This window comes from Cherax quadricarinatus, chromosome 16 (genome assembly GCF_038502225.1).
Source record: "Cherax quadricarinatus isolate ZL_2023a chromosome 16, ASM3850222v1, whole genome shotgun sequence".
NCBI lineage: Eukaryota > Metazoa > Arthropoda > Malacostraca > Decapoda > Parastacidae > Cherax > Cherax quadricarinatus.
The window spans coordinates 25,609,542-25,625,465 of record NC_091307.1 but is presented as its reverse complement, the minus strand read 5'-3'; the positions used below and the strand labels follow the sequence as shown (position 1 = coordinate 25,625,465).

At 38.7% G+C, this 15,924-nt stretch overlaps 1 protein-coding gene across 6 annotated transcripts in view; it reads right to left on the bottom strand.

Annotated features, from left to right (window-relative positions):
* The window catches only part of LOC128688906 (enoyl-CoA hydratase EchA19), a 51,913-nt gene that overhangs the window by 27,715 nt on the left and 8,274 nt on the right, over positions 1-15,924 (bottom strand). For 5 of the 6 annotated variants that reach the window (XM_070085515.1, XM_070085516.1, XM_070085517.1 and 2 more), the window contains exon 3: positions 14,927-15,031. The exons of the other annotated variant lie outside the window; for it this stretch is intronic. In XM_070085515.1, coding sequence (XP_069941616.1) covers positions 14,927-15,031 — 105 coding nt within the window. The remainder of the gene's footprint in view (positions 1-14,926; positions 15,032-15,924) is intronic. 6 annotated transcript variants of the gene reach the window in all.

Below are 15,924 nucleotides of genomic sequence, written 5' to 3'. Positions count from 1 at the left end.
GTCATATAGAGTATAGTCACTACTACACATAATGAAGTTGATGTTGTCTATGTGTTGTGCTGGAATGAACTGAAGTACAACTAGGTATAAACTAGTAATATAAAAATACAAATTTAAAATAGAACGAGACTCTCACTTGTAATTGCACTAAGGTCTAATATAATGACTTTTGTGGAGTCTATGTTTTGAGCTAGAATGAGCTATAGTACAACTAGATTTAATCTAATAATATAAAAATACAAATTAAAAATAGCACCAGTCTCTCACTAGTAATTGCACTATGGTCTAATATAATGAATTTGGTACTGACTATAGTACAACTGAGTTTAATCTAATAATATAAAAAAGGCACAAGACTCTCAATTGTAATTGCACTAAGGTCTTATATAAGTTGTTTACAAGAATTAGAGTATAACTAGATTTAAATTGACAAGATAAAATACACAAGTTAAGGTAGCAAAAGAATAATAATAAAAAAAATGATAAAAATAAAAATGGCAATGACTTGGTTATAATATGCTAGTAAGATGGTAGACAGGATAATATAAAAGTTGTAGTTGAAAATACTAGTTTAAAAAAGTATAGAATAAAATGGTCAATAAAAGAAGTTTACAATAAGTTTGATCAAAATAGTTTAAAGCAAAATTGGGCAATAACAGGGATTTTAGAATAAAATTGGGCAATTGAGTATTTCTTAAAGTGAGGTAGAATTATTGAGGACAAGTTATGGCTAGTTTATAATAAAATAAGATGGAACAGTGATGTGGTAAGTTGTAAAAAAGGAGATAGATTCTGTAGATATTAAACAAATTAAGACTATGAGGTAGAATGGTCGTTGAATACAACAATGACAATCAAAAGTAGTTGGGGTATTAGAATTTTAGGGGGCACAAATTTATGACAATATACAGTAAGGCCCCACTTTACAGCGTTTCGCCTTACGGCATTCCGCTAATACGACGATGTCAAATTATGACCAAAATTTGCTATACAGCAAGCGGTCTTTTAAATACGGCGCCCCCCCACCCGGTTTGTTTACATTTTCCGTGACCACATCTATTATGTCAGGAAACTTTCCAAAATTTCAAGTGTTTTAAAGTTACTGCATATTTTATATGTACTCTGATAATTATACTTATGTGTACCTGTACTTAAATATACTTACACACTGTGCTGGTGTGCAAGTACACATTAAAATCGCAAAGTCTCTCTCTACTCATGACGCCAATACTACGTAATAATAATCGCTCTTGGGCACATTAAATGTCTTATTTTACATCAATATAGGCATTTTCATTAATCCATCTACGATATTTTCCTCAAAATTATATATGAAACCCATTACATAGCATATAAACATGATACATACACTCAGAATAAAAATTTATGTAAATATGAGACTTGTTTACAAAGCAGCTGTGTAGGTAGTGTCGGAAGAATTATGTTTTCTCTAGTCAAACACTGGGGGGTAACTGTAGAAAAATATTCTTTTCGTATGCCTTTACTCTATGTATAGCAATTCACGACCCTTGTGGGTTTAGTGCTTTTTATAATAAATAATAATTTATTTATTTATTTATTTATTTATTTAGTAATTTAAGCATACATACAGAGGTACAAAAAATACAGGTAAGAGCAGCATGCCCAAGCCACTTATATGCATAGCATTACGGGCTGGCTTAAAATTAACTTAAGATTAACTAAGCAATGATGAAATCAGTGATAAATCACTATTGTAAACAGATAACTATAAAGCACAAATGAGTATTACAAAGACAGGTCATATGGTTGCTTGCATTGCTGTACATTCAGTCAAATGGAGTATTCTGTTAGGTAGTGTATTTAAAAAAATAATAAAGTTAGATTGGGTCCTAGGTTTAACATTTGTGTGATATAATTGTGAGTAACATATAGGATATACAATTTATAAGGTTCAGTTATTCAGTATTTATTTGGTTTTGAGTGAGTAAGTGATCTTTGAGAAGAGACTTGAATTTATAAACAGGTAGTGTTTCTTTTATATTTACAGGTAATGAATTCCAGATTTTAGGGCCTTTTATGTGCATTGAGTTTTTGCATAGCATGAGATGGACACGAGGAACATCAAAGAGTGATCTGTGCCTTGTGTTATGGTCATGTGTTCTGTTGAGATTGGCAAGGAGATGTTTGAGGGGAGGGTTAATATCAGAGTTAAGTGTTCTATGTATGTAATAGGTGCAATAATAAGTATGGATGTTTTGTATGGTGAGTAGGTTGAGTGTTTTGAATATTGGTGGAGTGTGTTGCCTGTAGTGAGAATTTGTTATCATTCTAACTGCAGCCTTTTGTTGGGTAATTAGTGGTCTGAGATGGTTAATTGTTGTTGAGCCCCATGCACAAATTCCATAGGTGAGATAGGGGTAAATAAGAGAGTGATAAAGGTCCAGGAGGGCTGACTGTGGAACATAGTACCGTATCTTCGATAGTATGCCTACAGTCTTGGAAATTTTCTTAGAAATTTGTTGTATATGTGTATGAAATTTGAGTATTATCGAGGTGGATTCCTAGGAATTTTCCCTGTTAGCTTTGTGATAGGTGATCCGTTTATTGTTATGTTAAGAGGTACATCTGTAGCTCTGTTACCAAACTGAATGAAGTAGGTTTTGTCAATGTTTAGTGTAAGTTTGTTAGTCCTCATCCAGGTAGATATTTTCTGTAATTCGGTGTTTACAGTATTGGCTAGCGTGACTGGGCTCGGGTGAGAGAAGACGTATGTAGTGTCATCTGCAAAAAGTGTGGGTTTGAGTAATTGCGAAGCATTTGGTAGGTCATTTATGTATAGGAGAAAGAGAAGAGGGCCAAGGACACTTCCCTGTGGGACACCAACTGTAATTGGTTGTGCGGAAGAGCTTGCCCCATTTGCATACACATATTGGCTTCTGTTGCTGAGGTAAGACTTGAAGTAGTTGAGGGAGTGCCCTCTAATACCATAGTATGACAATTTTACGTGGAGCAAGTCATGGTCAACTGTATCAAAAGCTTTACGTAAGTCAATGAAGATCCCCAGTGGGACTTCTTTTTTCTCTATTGCAGTGTACATATGTTCTAGCATGTGTATAATAGCATCATTAGTATTTTTATTAGGCCTGAATCCAAATTGGCAGGGGTTGAGAATGTTTTGGGAGATGAGGTAGGAGTAGATTCGTTTATGAATTAATTTTTCGAAGATTTTTGAGAGGGTGTAAATTGGATATTGGCCTATAGTTATTCAACTCTGTTTGGTCTCCTCCTTTATGGATCGGGGTGACCCTTGCTATTTTGAGAACTGTAGGGAAGGTGGAGGATTCAATGGATTTGTTAAAGAGTGTTGCAATGATTGGTGATAGTACTTGTGACGCTTTTTTGTATATAAAGGGTGGTAAGGTATTTAATAATAATAATAATAATAATAATAATAATAATAATAATAATAATAATAATAATAATAATAATAATAATAATAATAATAATAATAATAATAATAATAATAAAGGCAAGGCAAAGGGGACAAAAGAGAGTGCAAAAATTATAGGGGGATAAGTCTGTTGAGTATACCTGGTAAAGTGTATGGTAGAGTTATTATTGAAAGAATTAAGAGTAAGATGGAGAATAGGATAGCAGATGAACAAGGAGGCTTTAGGAAAGGTAGGGGGTGTGTGGTGGCACAAGGCAAAGGGGACAAAAGAGAGTGCAAAAATTATAGGGGGATAAGTCTGTTGAGTATACAGTGTATGGTAGAGTTATTATTGAAAGAATGAGTAAGATGGAGAATAGGATAGCAGATTTACAGTGAAACATATAAGTGAACAGTATTTAGATAAGGCTAAAGAGGTCTTTGTGGCATTTATGGATTTGGAAAAGGCGTATGACAGGGTGGATAGGGAAGCAATGTGGCAGATGTTGCAGGTGTATGGTGTAGGAGGTAGGTTACTGAAAGCAGTGAAGAGTTTTTACGAGGATAGTGAGGCTCAAGTTAGAGTATGTAGGAAAGAGGGAAATTATTTCCCAGTAAAAGTAGGCCTTAGACAAGGATGTGTGATGTCACCATGGTTGTTTAATATATTTATAGATGGGGTTGTAAGAGCAGTAAATGTGAGGGTCTTGGCAAAAGGCGTGGAGTTAAAAGATAAAGAATCACACATAAAGTGGGAGTTGTCACAGTTGCTCTTTGCTGATGACACTGTGCTCTTGGGAGATTCTGAAGAGAAGTTGCAGAGATTGGTGGATGAATTTGGTAGGGTGTGCAAAAGAAGAAAATTAAAAGTGAATACAGGAAAGAGTAAGGTTATGAGGATAACAAAAATACTAGGTGATGAAAGATTGGATATCAGATTGGAGGGAGAGAGTATGGAGGAGGTGAATTTTTTTTTTTTTTATTTTTTTTTTTTTCAACAAGTCGGCCGTCTCCCACCGAGGCAGGGTGACCCAAAAAAGAAAGAAAATCCCCAAAAAGAAAATACTTTCATCATCATTCAACACTTTCACCACACTTGCACATTATCACTGTTTTTGCAGAGGTGCTCAGAATACAACAGTCTAGAAGCATACACATATAAAGATACACAACATATCCCTCCAAACTGCCAATATCCCAAACCCCTCCTTTAAAGTGCAGGCATTGTACTTCCCATTTCCAGGACTCAAGTCCGACTATATGAAAATAACCGGTTTCCCTGAATCCCTTCACTAAATATTATTATTTGGGAGTGGACGTGTCAGCGGATGGGTCTATGAAAGATGAGGTGAATCATAGAATTGATGAGGGGAAAAGGGTGAGTGGTGCACTTAGGAGTCTGTGGAGACAAAGGACTTTGTCCTTGGAGGCAAAGAGGGGAATGTATGAGAGTATAGTTTTACCAACGCTCTTATATGGGTGTGAAGCATGGGTGATGAATGTTGCAGCGAGGAGAAGGCTGGAGGCAGTGGAGATGTCATGTCTGAGGGCAATGTGTGGTGTGAATATAATGCAGAGAATTCGTAGTTTGGAAGTTAGGAGGAGGTGCGGGATTACCAAAACTGTTGTCCAGAGGGCTGAGGAAGTGCTGTTGAGGTGGTTCAGACTTGTAGAATGAATGGAGCGAAACAGAGTGACTTCAAGAGTGTATCAGTCTGTAGTGGAAGGAAGGTGGGGTAGCGGTCGGCCTAGGAAAGGTTGGAGGGAGGGGGTAAAGGAGGTTTTGTGTGCGAGGGGCTGGACTTCCAGCAGGCATGCGTGAGCGTGTTTGATAGGAGTGAATGGAGACAAATGGTTTTTAATACTTGACGTGCTGTTGGAGTGTGAGCAAAGTAACATTTATGAAGGGGTTCAGGGAAACCGGCAGGCCGGACTTGAGTCCTGCAGATGGGAAGTACAGTGCCTGCACTCTGAAGGAGGGGTGTTAATGTTGCAGTTTAAAAACTGTAGTGTGAAGCACCCTTCTGGCAAGACAGTGATGGAGTGAATGATGGTGAAAGTTTTTCTTTTTCAGGCCACCCTGCCTTGGTGGGAATCAGCCAGTGTGATAATAAAAAAAAAAAATATTATTATTATTATTATTATTATTAATATTATTATCTTCATTCACTCTAAAAATGGTGTGTTGCTGTTTGTTTATTCTGAACTAACTTGTACAACTTGTACACAATGTAAGAGTATTTGTATTGTGAGGTAATTATTATTAAAATAAAAAAATATTGAGGTAAATGTTTTACAAACTCTTACAAATGGACGTGAATGAACTAAAAGTAGACATATTAATACGCATTTCGCCTGACCAAGTTATCGTCCACTACCTGTTCAGTTTGTGTTCTTACATTGTCTCTACTCTGTATCTCGTTCTCTCTCTCATTTACTTTTTCGTTAACTAGTTGGCTCTCACTGACGATGGCGTCTAATGTTAGCTGTAACAAAAAGAAAAGTCCTAAGCCTCTTGCTTTAAGTGCCAAGTTAGAGGATGATGGTGTGCCATTTTGATTTTATTCAATAAACACCCTGCCACTCACCTCTCTCACATTAATATTAATATTTTAAGGTAAATAATAATTGTACTCTGTGTGTATCTTGCCTTTTATTGTGTTTTTAATGCCTATTTCTATTGCTAACTTAATATAAGTTAGTGTAAACTTGTTGTCTGGCATTTATTGCATATTTTATATTCTCTGATAATAATACTTGTGGAGCCGGGTGAAGGGACAACATTACGTTTTCTCTGCTCAGCCATCAGAGAAAACGTGTATGAATCTGCGTTTGGCCCGGCCACTCCCCCACTCCCCCACTCCGCTTTTGTTTACAATTTTCGGCATGAATTATTCATTACTTCTACCTTCGTTTATGATGGCATCTAAAGGTAGTTGTTAGAAATTATTAAATTCAGTGAACAAGGCATGTCGATGTTAATAATATGGCTCTGGGCCACAGTGTAGGTAGCCGGTAGGTGTAGCCCAGGCTACACCTACCAGCTACCTACACTGACTATACAAATAAATACTACTCACCTCTCTTCCTATATTAAGACTACACATATTGTAAGGTAAATAATGAGTGTACTGTATGTGCATTTTACCTCTCTGGGATGTTTTAAATATCGTATATCAAGTATGAGATGGGGAGCCAGTGCTACCTACACCTGGGCTACCTGCACCTGACTTCTTATAAATAAGTACTACTCACCTCTCTCCCTACATTAAGATTACAAATACTTTAAGATAAGTAATGAATTTACTGTGACTGTGTTTTACTTTGTGTGTTTTTAATGCCTAGTTCTATTACTAACTTAATATAATTTAGTGTAAACTTGTTGTCTGGCATTTATATGCATTTATAAATGGAAAAAAAATGGACTTCTGCCTTCCGGCGATGTCTGCTTTCCGGCGACAGCCTGGAGCCTAACCCGCCGTATAAGTGGGGCCCTACTGTAGTTGTTTATTTCCCAGAAATTTGGCATAAAAAACACGGTCGTAAGTCGAGTGGTCGTAAGTCGAGCAGGTCGTAAGTCGGATGGTAGGTGTATGTATAAAGATACACAACATGTCCCTCCAAACTGCCAATATCCCAAACCCCTCCTTTAAAGTGCAGGCATGGTACTTCCCATTTCCAGGACTCAAGTCTAGCTATATAAAAATAACCAGTTCCCCTGAATCCCTTCACTAAATATTACCCTGCTCATACTCCAACAGCTCGTCAGGTCCCAAATACCATTCGTCTCCATTCACTCCTATCTAACATGTTCATGCACGCTTGCTGGAAGGGATTACATGTATATGTATGTAATTCAAGTTTTGTGGGACAATTAACCATGAACAATTTTTGTATATGATACATAATAAAGGGAACAAGGGGCTAGTAGCCTTTTCTCCGGTATAAATTATTAAATTTAGAACGAAAGACGAAAGTTTTTCTTTTTAGGTCACCCGGCCTTCAGTGGGATAAGGCCAGGGTGTTAAAAAAAATAATAAAGTGGTTTGGATTACAATTATGAGATAGCAACTGAATAAGATAGCAGAATAAGATATGATTAACATTGGTAAATGCTAATGATAACATATTAAATATTACAGCACGTTCAAGAAACATTTTTGATAATTTTTGAAGCTATTGGGAGATAGAGTTTTTTAATCCATCAGGTCAGTTGTTCCATATTATCGGTTCTTTGATTTGCATGGAGAGTTTACTCAGGTTGACTTGTACATGTAGAATATCAAAGTATCATTATTTATTTCGAGTGTTATGTCTATGTGATCTGTTTCAGAACTTTAGGAATTGTTTTAGCTCAAGGTTAATATTTGTACTGAGTATTCTATATATTCTGTATGAACAGTAATGTGTGTGTGGGTATTTTGTATATTATCCTGCCAGATGACTGTGAAACAAAAACCTGTAACTGTTTTGCATGATGGTAGGATTGCTGGTTTTTCTTTTTCTGTCTCATAAACACGCTAGATAACAGGGATATCTTGCTACTCCTACTTACACTTTGGTCACACTTCACAGACACGCACATGCATATATATATTTACATACATCTAGGTTTTTCTCCTTTTTCTAAATAGCTCTTGTTCTTTTTTATTTCTTCTATTGTCCATGGGGAAGTGGAAAAGAATCTTTCCTCCGTAAGCCATGCGTGTCGTATGAGGCGACTAAAATGCCGGGAGCAATGGGCTAGTAACCCCTTCTCCTGTATACATTTACTAAAAAAGAGAAGAAGAAAAACTTTATAAAACTGGGTTGTTTAAATGTGCGTGGATGTAGTGCGGATGACCAGAAACAGATGATTGCTGATGTTATGAATGAAAAGAAGTTGGATGTCCTGGCTCTAAGCGAAACAAAGCTGAAGGGGGTAGGAGAGTTTCAGTGGGGGGAAATGAATGGGATTAAATCTGGAGTATCTGAGAGAGTTAGAGCAAAGGAAGGGGTAGCATTAATGTTAAATGATCAGTTATGGAAGGAGAAAAGAGAATATGAATGTGTAAATTCGAGAATTATGTGGATTAAAGTAAAGGTTGGATGCGAGAAGTGGGTCATAATAAGCGTGTATGCACCTGGAGAAGAGAGGAATGCAGAGGAGAGAGAGAGATTTTGGGAGATGTTAAGTGAATGTATAGGAGCCTTTGAACCAAGTGAGAGAGTAATTGTGGTAGGGGACCTGAATGCTAAAGTAGGAGAAACTTTTAGAGAGGGTGTGGTAGGTAAGTTTGGGGTGCCAGGTGTAAATGATAATGGGAGCCCTTTGATTGAACTTTGTATAGAAAGGGGTTTAGTTATAGGTAATACATATTTTAAGAAAAAGAGGATAAATAAGTATACACGATATGATGTAGGGCGAAATGACAGTAGTTTGTTGGATTATGTATTGGTAGATAAAAGACTGTTGAGTAGACTTCAGGATGTACATGTTTATAGAGGGGCCACAGATATATCAGATCACTTTCTAGTTGTAGCTACACTGAGAGTAAAAGGTAGATGGGATACAAGGAGAATAGAAGCATCAGGGAAGAGAGAGGTGAAGGTTTATAAATTAAAAGAGGAGGCAGTTAGGGTAAGATATAAACAGCTATTGGAGGATAGATGGGCTAATGAGAGCAAAGGCAATGGGGTCGAAGAGGAATGGGGTAGGTTTAAAAATGTAGTGTTAGAGTGTTCAGCAGAAGTTTGTGGTTACAGGAAAGTGGGTGCAGGAGGGAAGAGGAGCGATTGGTGGAATGATGATGTAAAGAGAGAAGTAAGGGAGAAAAAGTTAGCATATGAGAAGTTTTTACAAAGTAGAAGTGATGCAAGGAGGGAAGAGTATATGGAGAAAAAGAGAGAGGTTAAGAGAGTGGTGAAGCAATGTAAAAAGAGAGCAAATGAGAGAGTGGGTGAGATGTTATCAACAAATTTTGTTGAAAATAAGAAAAAGTTTTGGAGTGAGATTAACAAGTTAAGGAAGCCTAGAGAACAAATGGATTTGTCAGTTAAAAATAGGAGAGGAGAGTTATTAAATGGAGAGTTAGAGGTATTGGGAAGCTGGAGGGAATATTTTGAGGAATTGTTAAATGTTGATGAAGATAGGGAAGCTGTGATTTCGTGTATAGGGCAAGGAGGAATAACATCTTGTAGGAGTGAGGAAGAGCCAGTTGTGAGTGTGGGGGAAGTTCGTGAGGCAGTAGGTAAAATGAAAGGGGGTAAGGCAGCCGGGATTGATGGGATAAAGATAGAAATGTTAAAAGCAGGTGGGGATATAGTTTTGGAGTGGTTGGTGCAATTATTTAATAAATGTATGGAAGAGGGTGAGGTACCTGGGGATTGGCAGAGAGCATGCATAGTTCCTTTGTATAAAGGCAAAGGGGATAAGAGAGAGTGCAAAAATTATAGGGGGATAAGTCTGTTGAGTGTACCTGGTAAAGTGTATGGTAGAGTTATAATTGAAAGAATTAAGAGTAAGACGGAGAATAGGATAGCAGATGAACAAGGAGGCTTTAGGAAAGGTAGGGGGTGTGTGGACCAGGTGTTTACAGTGAAACATATAAGTGAACAGTATTTAGATAAGGCTAAAGAGGTCTTTGTGGCATTTATGGATTTGGAAAAGGCGTATGACAGGGTGGCTAGGGGGGCAGTGTGGCAGATGTTGCAAGTGTATGGTGTAGGAGGTAGGTTACTGAAAGCAGTGAAGAGTTTTTACGTGGATAGTGAGGCTCAAGTTAGAGTATGTAGGAAAGAGGGAAATTTTTTCCCAGTAAAAGTAGGCCTTAGACAGGGATGTGTGATGTCACCGTGGTTGTTTAATATATTTATGGATGGGGTTGTAAGAGAAGTAAATGCGAGGGTCTTGGCAAGAGGCGTGGAGTTAAAAGATAAAGAATCACACACAAAGTGGGAGTTGTCACAGCTGCTCTTTGCTGATGACACTGTGCTCTTGGGAGATTCTGAAGAGAAGCTGCAGAGATTGGTGGATGAATTTGGTAGGGTGTGCAAAAGAAGAAAATTAAAGGTGAATACAGGAAAGAGTAAGGTTATGAGGATAACCAAAAGATTAGGTGATGAAAGATTGAATATCAGATTGGAGGGAGAGAGTATGGAGGAGGTGAACGTATTCAGATATTTGGGAGTGGACGTGTCAGCGGATGGGTCTATGAAAGATGAGGTGAATCATAGAATTGATGAGGGAAAAAGAGTGAGTGGTGCACTTAGGAGTCTGTGGAGACAAAGAACTTTGTCCTTGGAGGCAAAGAGGGGAATGTATGAGAGTATAGTTTTACCAACACTCTTATATGGGTGTGAAGCATGGGTGATGAATGTTGCAGCGAGGAGAAGGCTGGAGGCAGTGGAGATGTCATGTCTGAGGGCAATGTGTGGTGTGAATATAATGCAGAGAATTCGTAGTTTGGAAGTTAGGAGGAGGTGCGGGATTACCAAAACTGTTGTCCAGAGGGCTGAGGAAGGGTTGTTGAGGTGGTTCGGACATGTAGAGAGAATGGAGCGAAACAGAATGACTTCAAGAGTGTATCAGTCTGTAGTGGAAGGAAGGCGGGGTAGGGGTCAGCCTAGGAAGGGTTGGAGGGAGGGGGTAAAGGAGGTTTTGTGTGCGAGGGGCTTGGACTTCCAGCAGGCATGTGTGAGCGTGTTTGATAGGAGTGAATGGAGACAAATGGTTTTTAATACTTGACGTGCTGTTGGAGTGTGAGCAAAGTAACATTTATGAAGGGATTCAGGGAAACCGGCAGGCCGGACTTGAGTCCTGGAGATGGGAAGTACAGTGCCTGCACTCTGAAGGAGGGGTGTTAATGTTGCAGTTTAAAAACTGTAGTGTAAAGCACCCTTCTGGCAAGACAGTGATGGAGTGAATGATGGTGAAAGTTTTTCTTTTTCGGGCCACCCTGCCTTGGTGGGAATCGGCCAGTGTGATAATAAAAAAAAAAAAAAAATAAATAATAATAAATAATAAGAACAGTAATGTGTGTGTGGGTATTTTGTATATTATGAAGGTTCAAATCTTCAAAGAGTAGGGCTGTGCTGTCTGAAATCAAAATGAGTGATTGTTCTAATGACAGAATTTTGCAGGATTACAATTGGCTTTAGATGATTTGTTGTTGTAGATTCCCATGCATATGTACTGTAGGTGAGGTAAGGGCACATTAAAGAGTAGGACAAAGTAAGTACCATTGGTTGTGGTACATAGCATATTCTGGAAAGAATGCTCAACGTTTCAGAAACCTTTTTGTGTCAAATGTACTAGTACGTGGGTGAAGACTGTGTCCAACGTAATAGTAAGTACAATTTTTCATGCCTTAAAACACACTACCTGCCAATATTTTTTGACCTCAGCTCAACTGCTTGGGTCTTCTACAACTTCCTTATGCGTTTGAAAAAATCTAGGACCAGGTAGTTCCACCCAGTGTATCATGGGATAACACTACCTAACTAGAATCAGTAAACAATGCAATCAGGACCTGTTGCCCCACCACCAGCTTCCCTACCAGTAAACACCGTGAACTGTCAGAAAGATGCCTTATACGTTGCCAATTTATTACAATTTCATGATACTAACAGAGGAATTCAGCCAATAAGCACACTATGTAGATTTAACCTAGGATACCCAATATAATCAAGTAATGTGACTTATTTCCATGTTTCTATGAATATTTCAACCTGAAACAATTGTAATACAATAACAATACATGTACCTTGTAAATAAATGTTTTACAGTGGGCTGGAAGTTACACAGGTGTGACCTATTTCCATGTTCTGAGGAGTATTAAGCCTTGAAACAATTGTAATATCACAGGTATTCCTTGTATATAGTGTTAGAAGACTAAAGCAGAAAAAAGGGAAGAAACTATTTTTTTTTATTAACACATCGGCCGCCTCCCACCAAGGCAGGGTGGCCTGAAAAAAGGAAAACTTTCATCATTCACTCCATCACTGTCCTGCCAGAGGTGCACTCACACTACAGCTATAAAACTGCAACATTAACACCCCTCCTTCAGAATGCAGGCACTGTACTTCTCATCTCCAGGACTCAAGTCTGGCCTGCTGGTTTTCCTGAATCCCTTCATAAATGTTACCTTGCTCATAATACAACAGCACGTCAAGTCCTAAAAACCATTTGCCTCATTCACTCCTATCTAACACACTCATGCATGCTTGCTGGAAGTCCAGTCCCCTCTGACACAAAACCTCCTTTACCCCCTCGCTCCAACCTTTCCTAAGCCAACCCCAACCCTGCCTTCCCTCCACTACAGATTTATTCACTCTCGAAGTCATTCTAATTTGTTCCATCCTCGCTACATGTCTGAACCACCTCGACAACCCCTCCTCAGCCCTTTGGATAATAATTGTGGTAATCCCGCACCTCCCTCTAATTTCCAAACTACGAATTCTCTGCATTATATTCACACCACACATTGCCCTCAGACATGACATCTCCACTGCCTCCAGCCTTCTCCTTGTTGCAACATTAATCACCCATGCTTCACACCCATATAAGAGACAAATACATACAAAAATAAAAAAAAAGGTGCAGCAGTGTGTAAAAACACTCCTGGACTCGTCAAGTATGTAAAAAGAACAGGAAAGTCACGCAGAGAATATGGTTATTTCAATTTGAAAGTTTAACCCTTTGGGGGTCGCCAGGCCCTCTCAGAGACTTGTTCTCAGGGTCGCCAAAATTTCAAAAAAAAAAAAAAATTACTTTTTCTCATGAAAAGATAGAGAATCTTTTCCTGATCATAATGACACCAAAAGTATGAAATTTGATGGAATGTAGACAGCCTGTACTGTCAGAGCACACAGCCTAGCCGTCTGCTCTGACTAGTTCATATTTCGCGGCATTCAGGTGCTGCCCTCTGTAGGCTTACCTAGGTCAGTGGGAGGCACAGCCCACCCTCTCTCACTCCTAGGCCGACCGACTTGATAGACACAAGTGCCCCTCCACGGACTGGCTAACGGTCACTCCCTCACACTGCCCGTTGTGTACTCACTCCTATCCAATTAAAGCCAAACTAGTCCACGGCCGTATCATTGCTACCTACGCTACCTTCATCGGCACTAAACCGTTGTTCAGCAGTAAGAACAGTAATAACAGAAAAACTTATGGAATTATGCTTTCGCGAAGTTAGCGGTCTCGACGATGTTCACGCATCGGCGATTTTGCCCACTTTGAGCCCTATTTTCGGCCAATTCCAGTGTACTAGTCGACAAAAATCATAACTATTTCGCTAGAACTCTGTTTTTTCCATCGAATAAATACAAGAAACCACCCATTTACCGATTTCAACTATCCAATAAAGTGGTCAGAATTAAGCCAATTTCACACAAATTTCAAAAGATGCCAATTTCCAAATAGGGTCCAGAATAAACAAGAAAGACATTCCTGGCACTAAAATAACATTTCCTCTGTTCATTAGTCACGTCCCCAGGCCTCTCTTACAATTTCTTTTGCTTTCCACTTTGATTTTTTCTCACAAAAATAATAAGATTTACTGTTATGCAAACTACTGCATTAGTGCAGAAATGGCATAAATAATATCAGCGTACTTGTGAAAGAATATTAGACTCACCAGTTGACGTGTATTGGACGCTTAGCATGATTTATTTACTTTTGAACTTTGGTAAAAATCGAACATTTCTCCTACTTTGAGCTCAATTTCAAGGTACTTTTCATTGTAAAACCAGTCAAAATCATCTCCATTTCTGTAACATGTCTTCCATTCTATACAATGAGACCAGGAAAACTAGAATACAACAATAAGTACCATACAAAAATACAGTGCAAAGTCGCTGTTTTAAACCAAAAGCATGGTCAATGTTTTTTTTTCTCATTATTATCTGGAGTTTATCTGGAGAGAGTTCCGGGGGTCAACGCCCCCGCGGCCCGGTCTGTGACCAGGCCTCCTTAGGTCAGTGTCCCAGGATGCGACCCACACCAGTCGACTAACACCCAGGTACCCATTTTACTGATGGGGAACATAGACAACAGGTGGAAAGAAACACGTCCAATGTTTCTACTCTGGCTGGGAATCGAACCCAGGCCCTCACCGTGTGAAGCGAGAGCGTTAACCACCAGGCCATTACTCACTGTGTGCTGCAGGATTTTTTTTATACTGCACACACTGGACACATAGACCCATTCTTTCAAATGTAGGCCTACCAGCTTTCTCTTGCTAGATTTGAGGACGCTAGAATTTATGCGTACTAGTACGTCAAAAACCCTGGCGCATAAGCCGTACTAGTACTGCCGAAACCCTGAAAGGGTTAAAGGAACAAGTACTGTATAAGACAGCTTAAAAGTAAAATAAAGTGTGTTAAGGTTTTCAACTTTCTGGCAAAGCTTTCAGAAAGTTTAGACTACTATACCTGGAGTATACCTGGAGAGGGTTTCAGGGATCTATGCCCCCACAGTCTGGTCTGTGACCAGGCCTCACGGTTTTTATAAACACTGTATTATTTACATGCCTTGCAGAAGAGCTGCTGCTGTTGAAGAATTGACACAGTTTCTTTTTTCTGGCCTGTTTATGCCAATCATTGTTATTTCTGGCAGATGTTCAACTATAACAGTACCTGAAATATTGAAAAACTAAATGTTTTAAGTTGTATAACCCTGCATGTATATCAGACAAACAATTGTCAATGACTAGTAATTTACAGAAAAGAGTTGGGGTATAAACCCACCTCAAGCCATTGCTAAAACTAGCAGGCAATCGCACCATGGTCTAATAAGATTCATTTACCAAGGTGTTATGTCTATACACACTAAGAGGTTTTTACAGACAAATCTCACAGTGACAAGTCTGTGGCAAGATCAGGCTCAAGTTCCATCAAAGTCATTATGAATAACTTGCATACTAGAACTAGAAAAGGTACTGGCTTGGACTGCATTGGTAAGACATTGATAAGACCTGCTTATTAATGTTTTAGAATAAAGCTAAAAATACAGTGGACCCCCGGTTAACGATATTTTTTCACTCCAGAAGTATGTTCAGGTGCCAGTACTGACCAAATTTGTTCCCCTAAGAAATATTGTGAAGTAGATTAGTCCATTTCAGACCCCCAAACATACACGTACAAACGCACTTACATAAATACACTTACATAATTGGTCACATTCGGAGGTAATCGTTATGCGGGGGTCCACTGTATACAACTAAACATTAAGATAAATAATACATACAGTGGTACCTTGACTTACAAGTGTCCCAATTTACAAGTTTTCCGAGTTATGAGCCGTCGCTCGGTTGATTTTTTGCTTTGAGTTGCAAGCCAAAATCCGAGTTACAAGCGAGCTTCAGATACACCGCCATTTGCAGGAGATACCGAGGAAATATCAAAAGCCTCGAAAATAACCAATGTGTAACATCCTTTCAATTTTGATACCACTGGTAATGTTATCCTGCCAGAATGTTCTGTAACATTTACCCTAAGTAAAGAGAAACGATTCTGGAACATGTGTAATA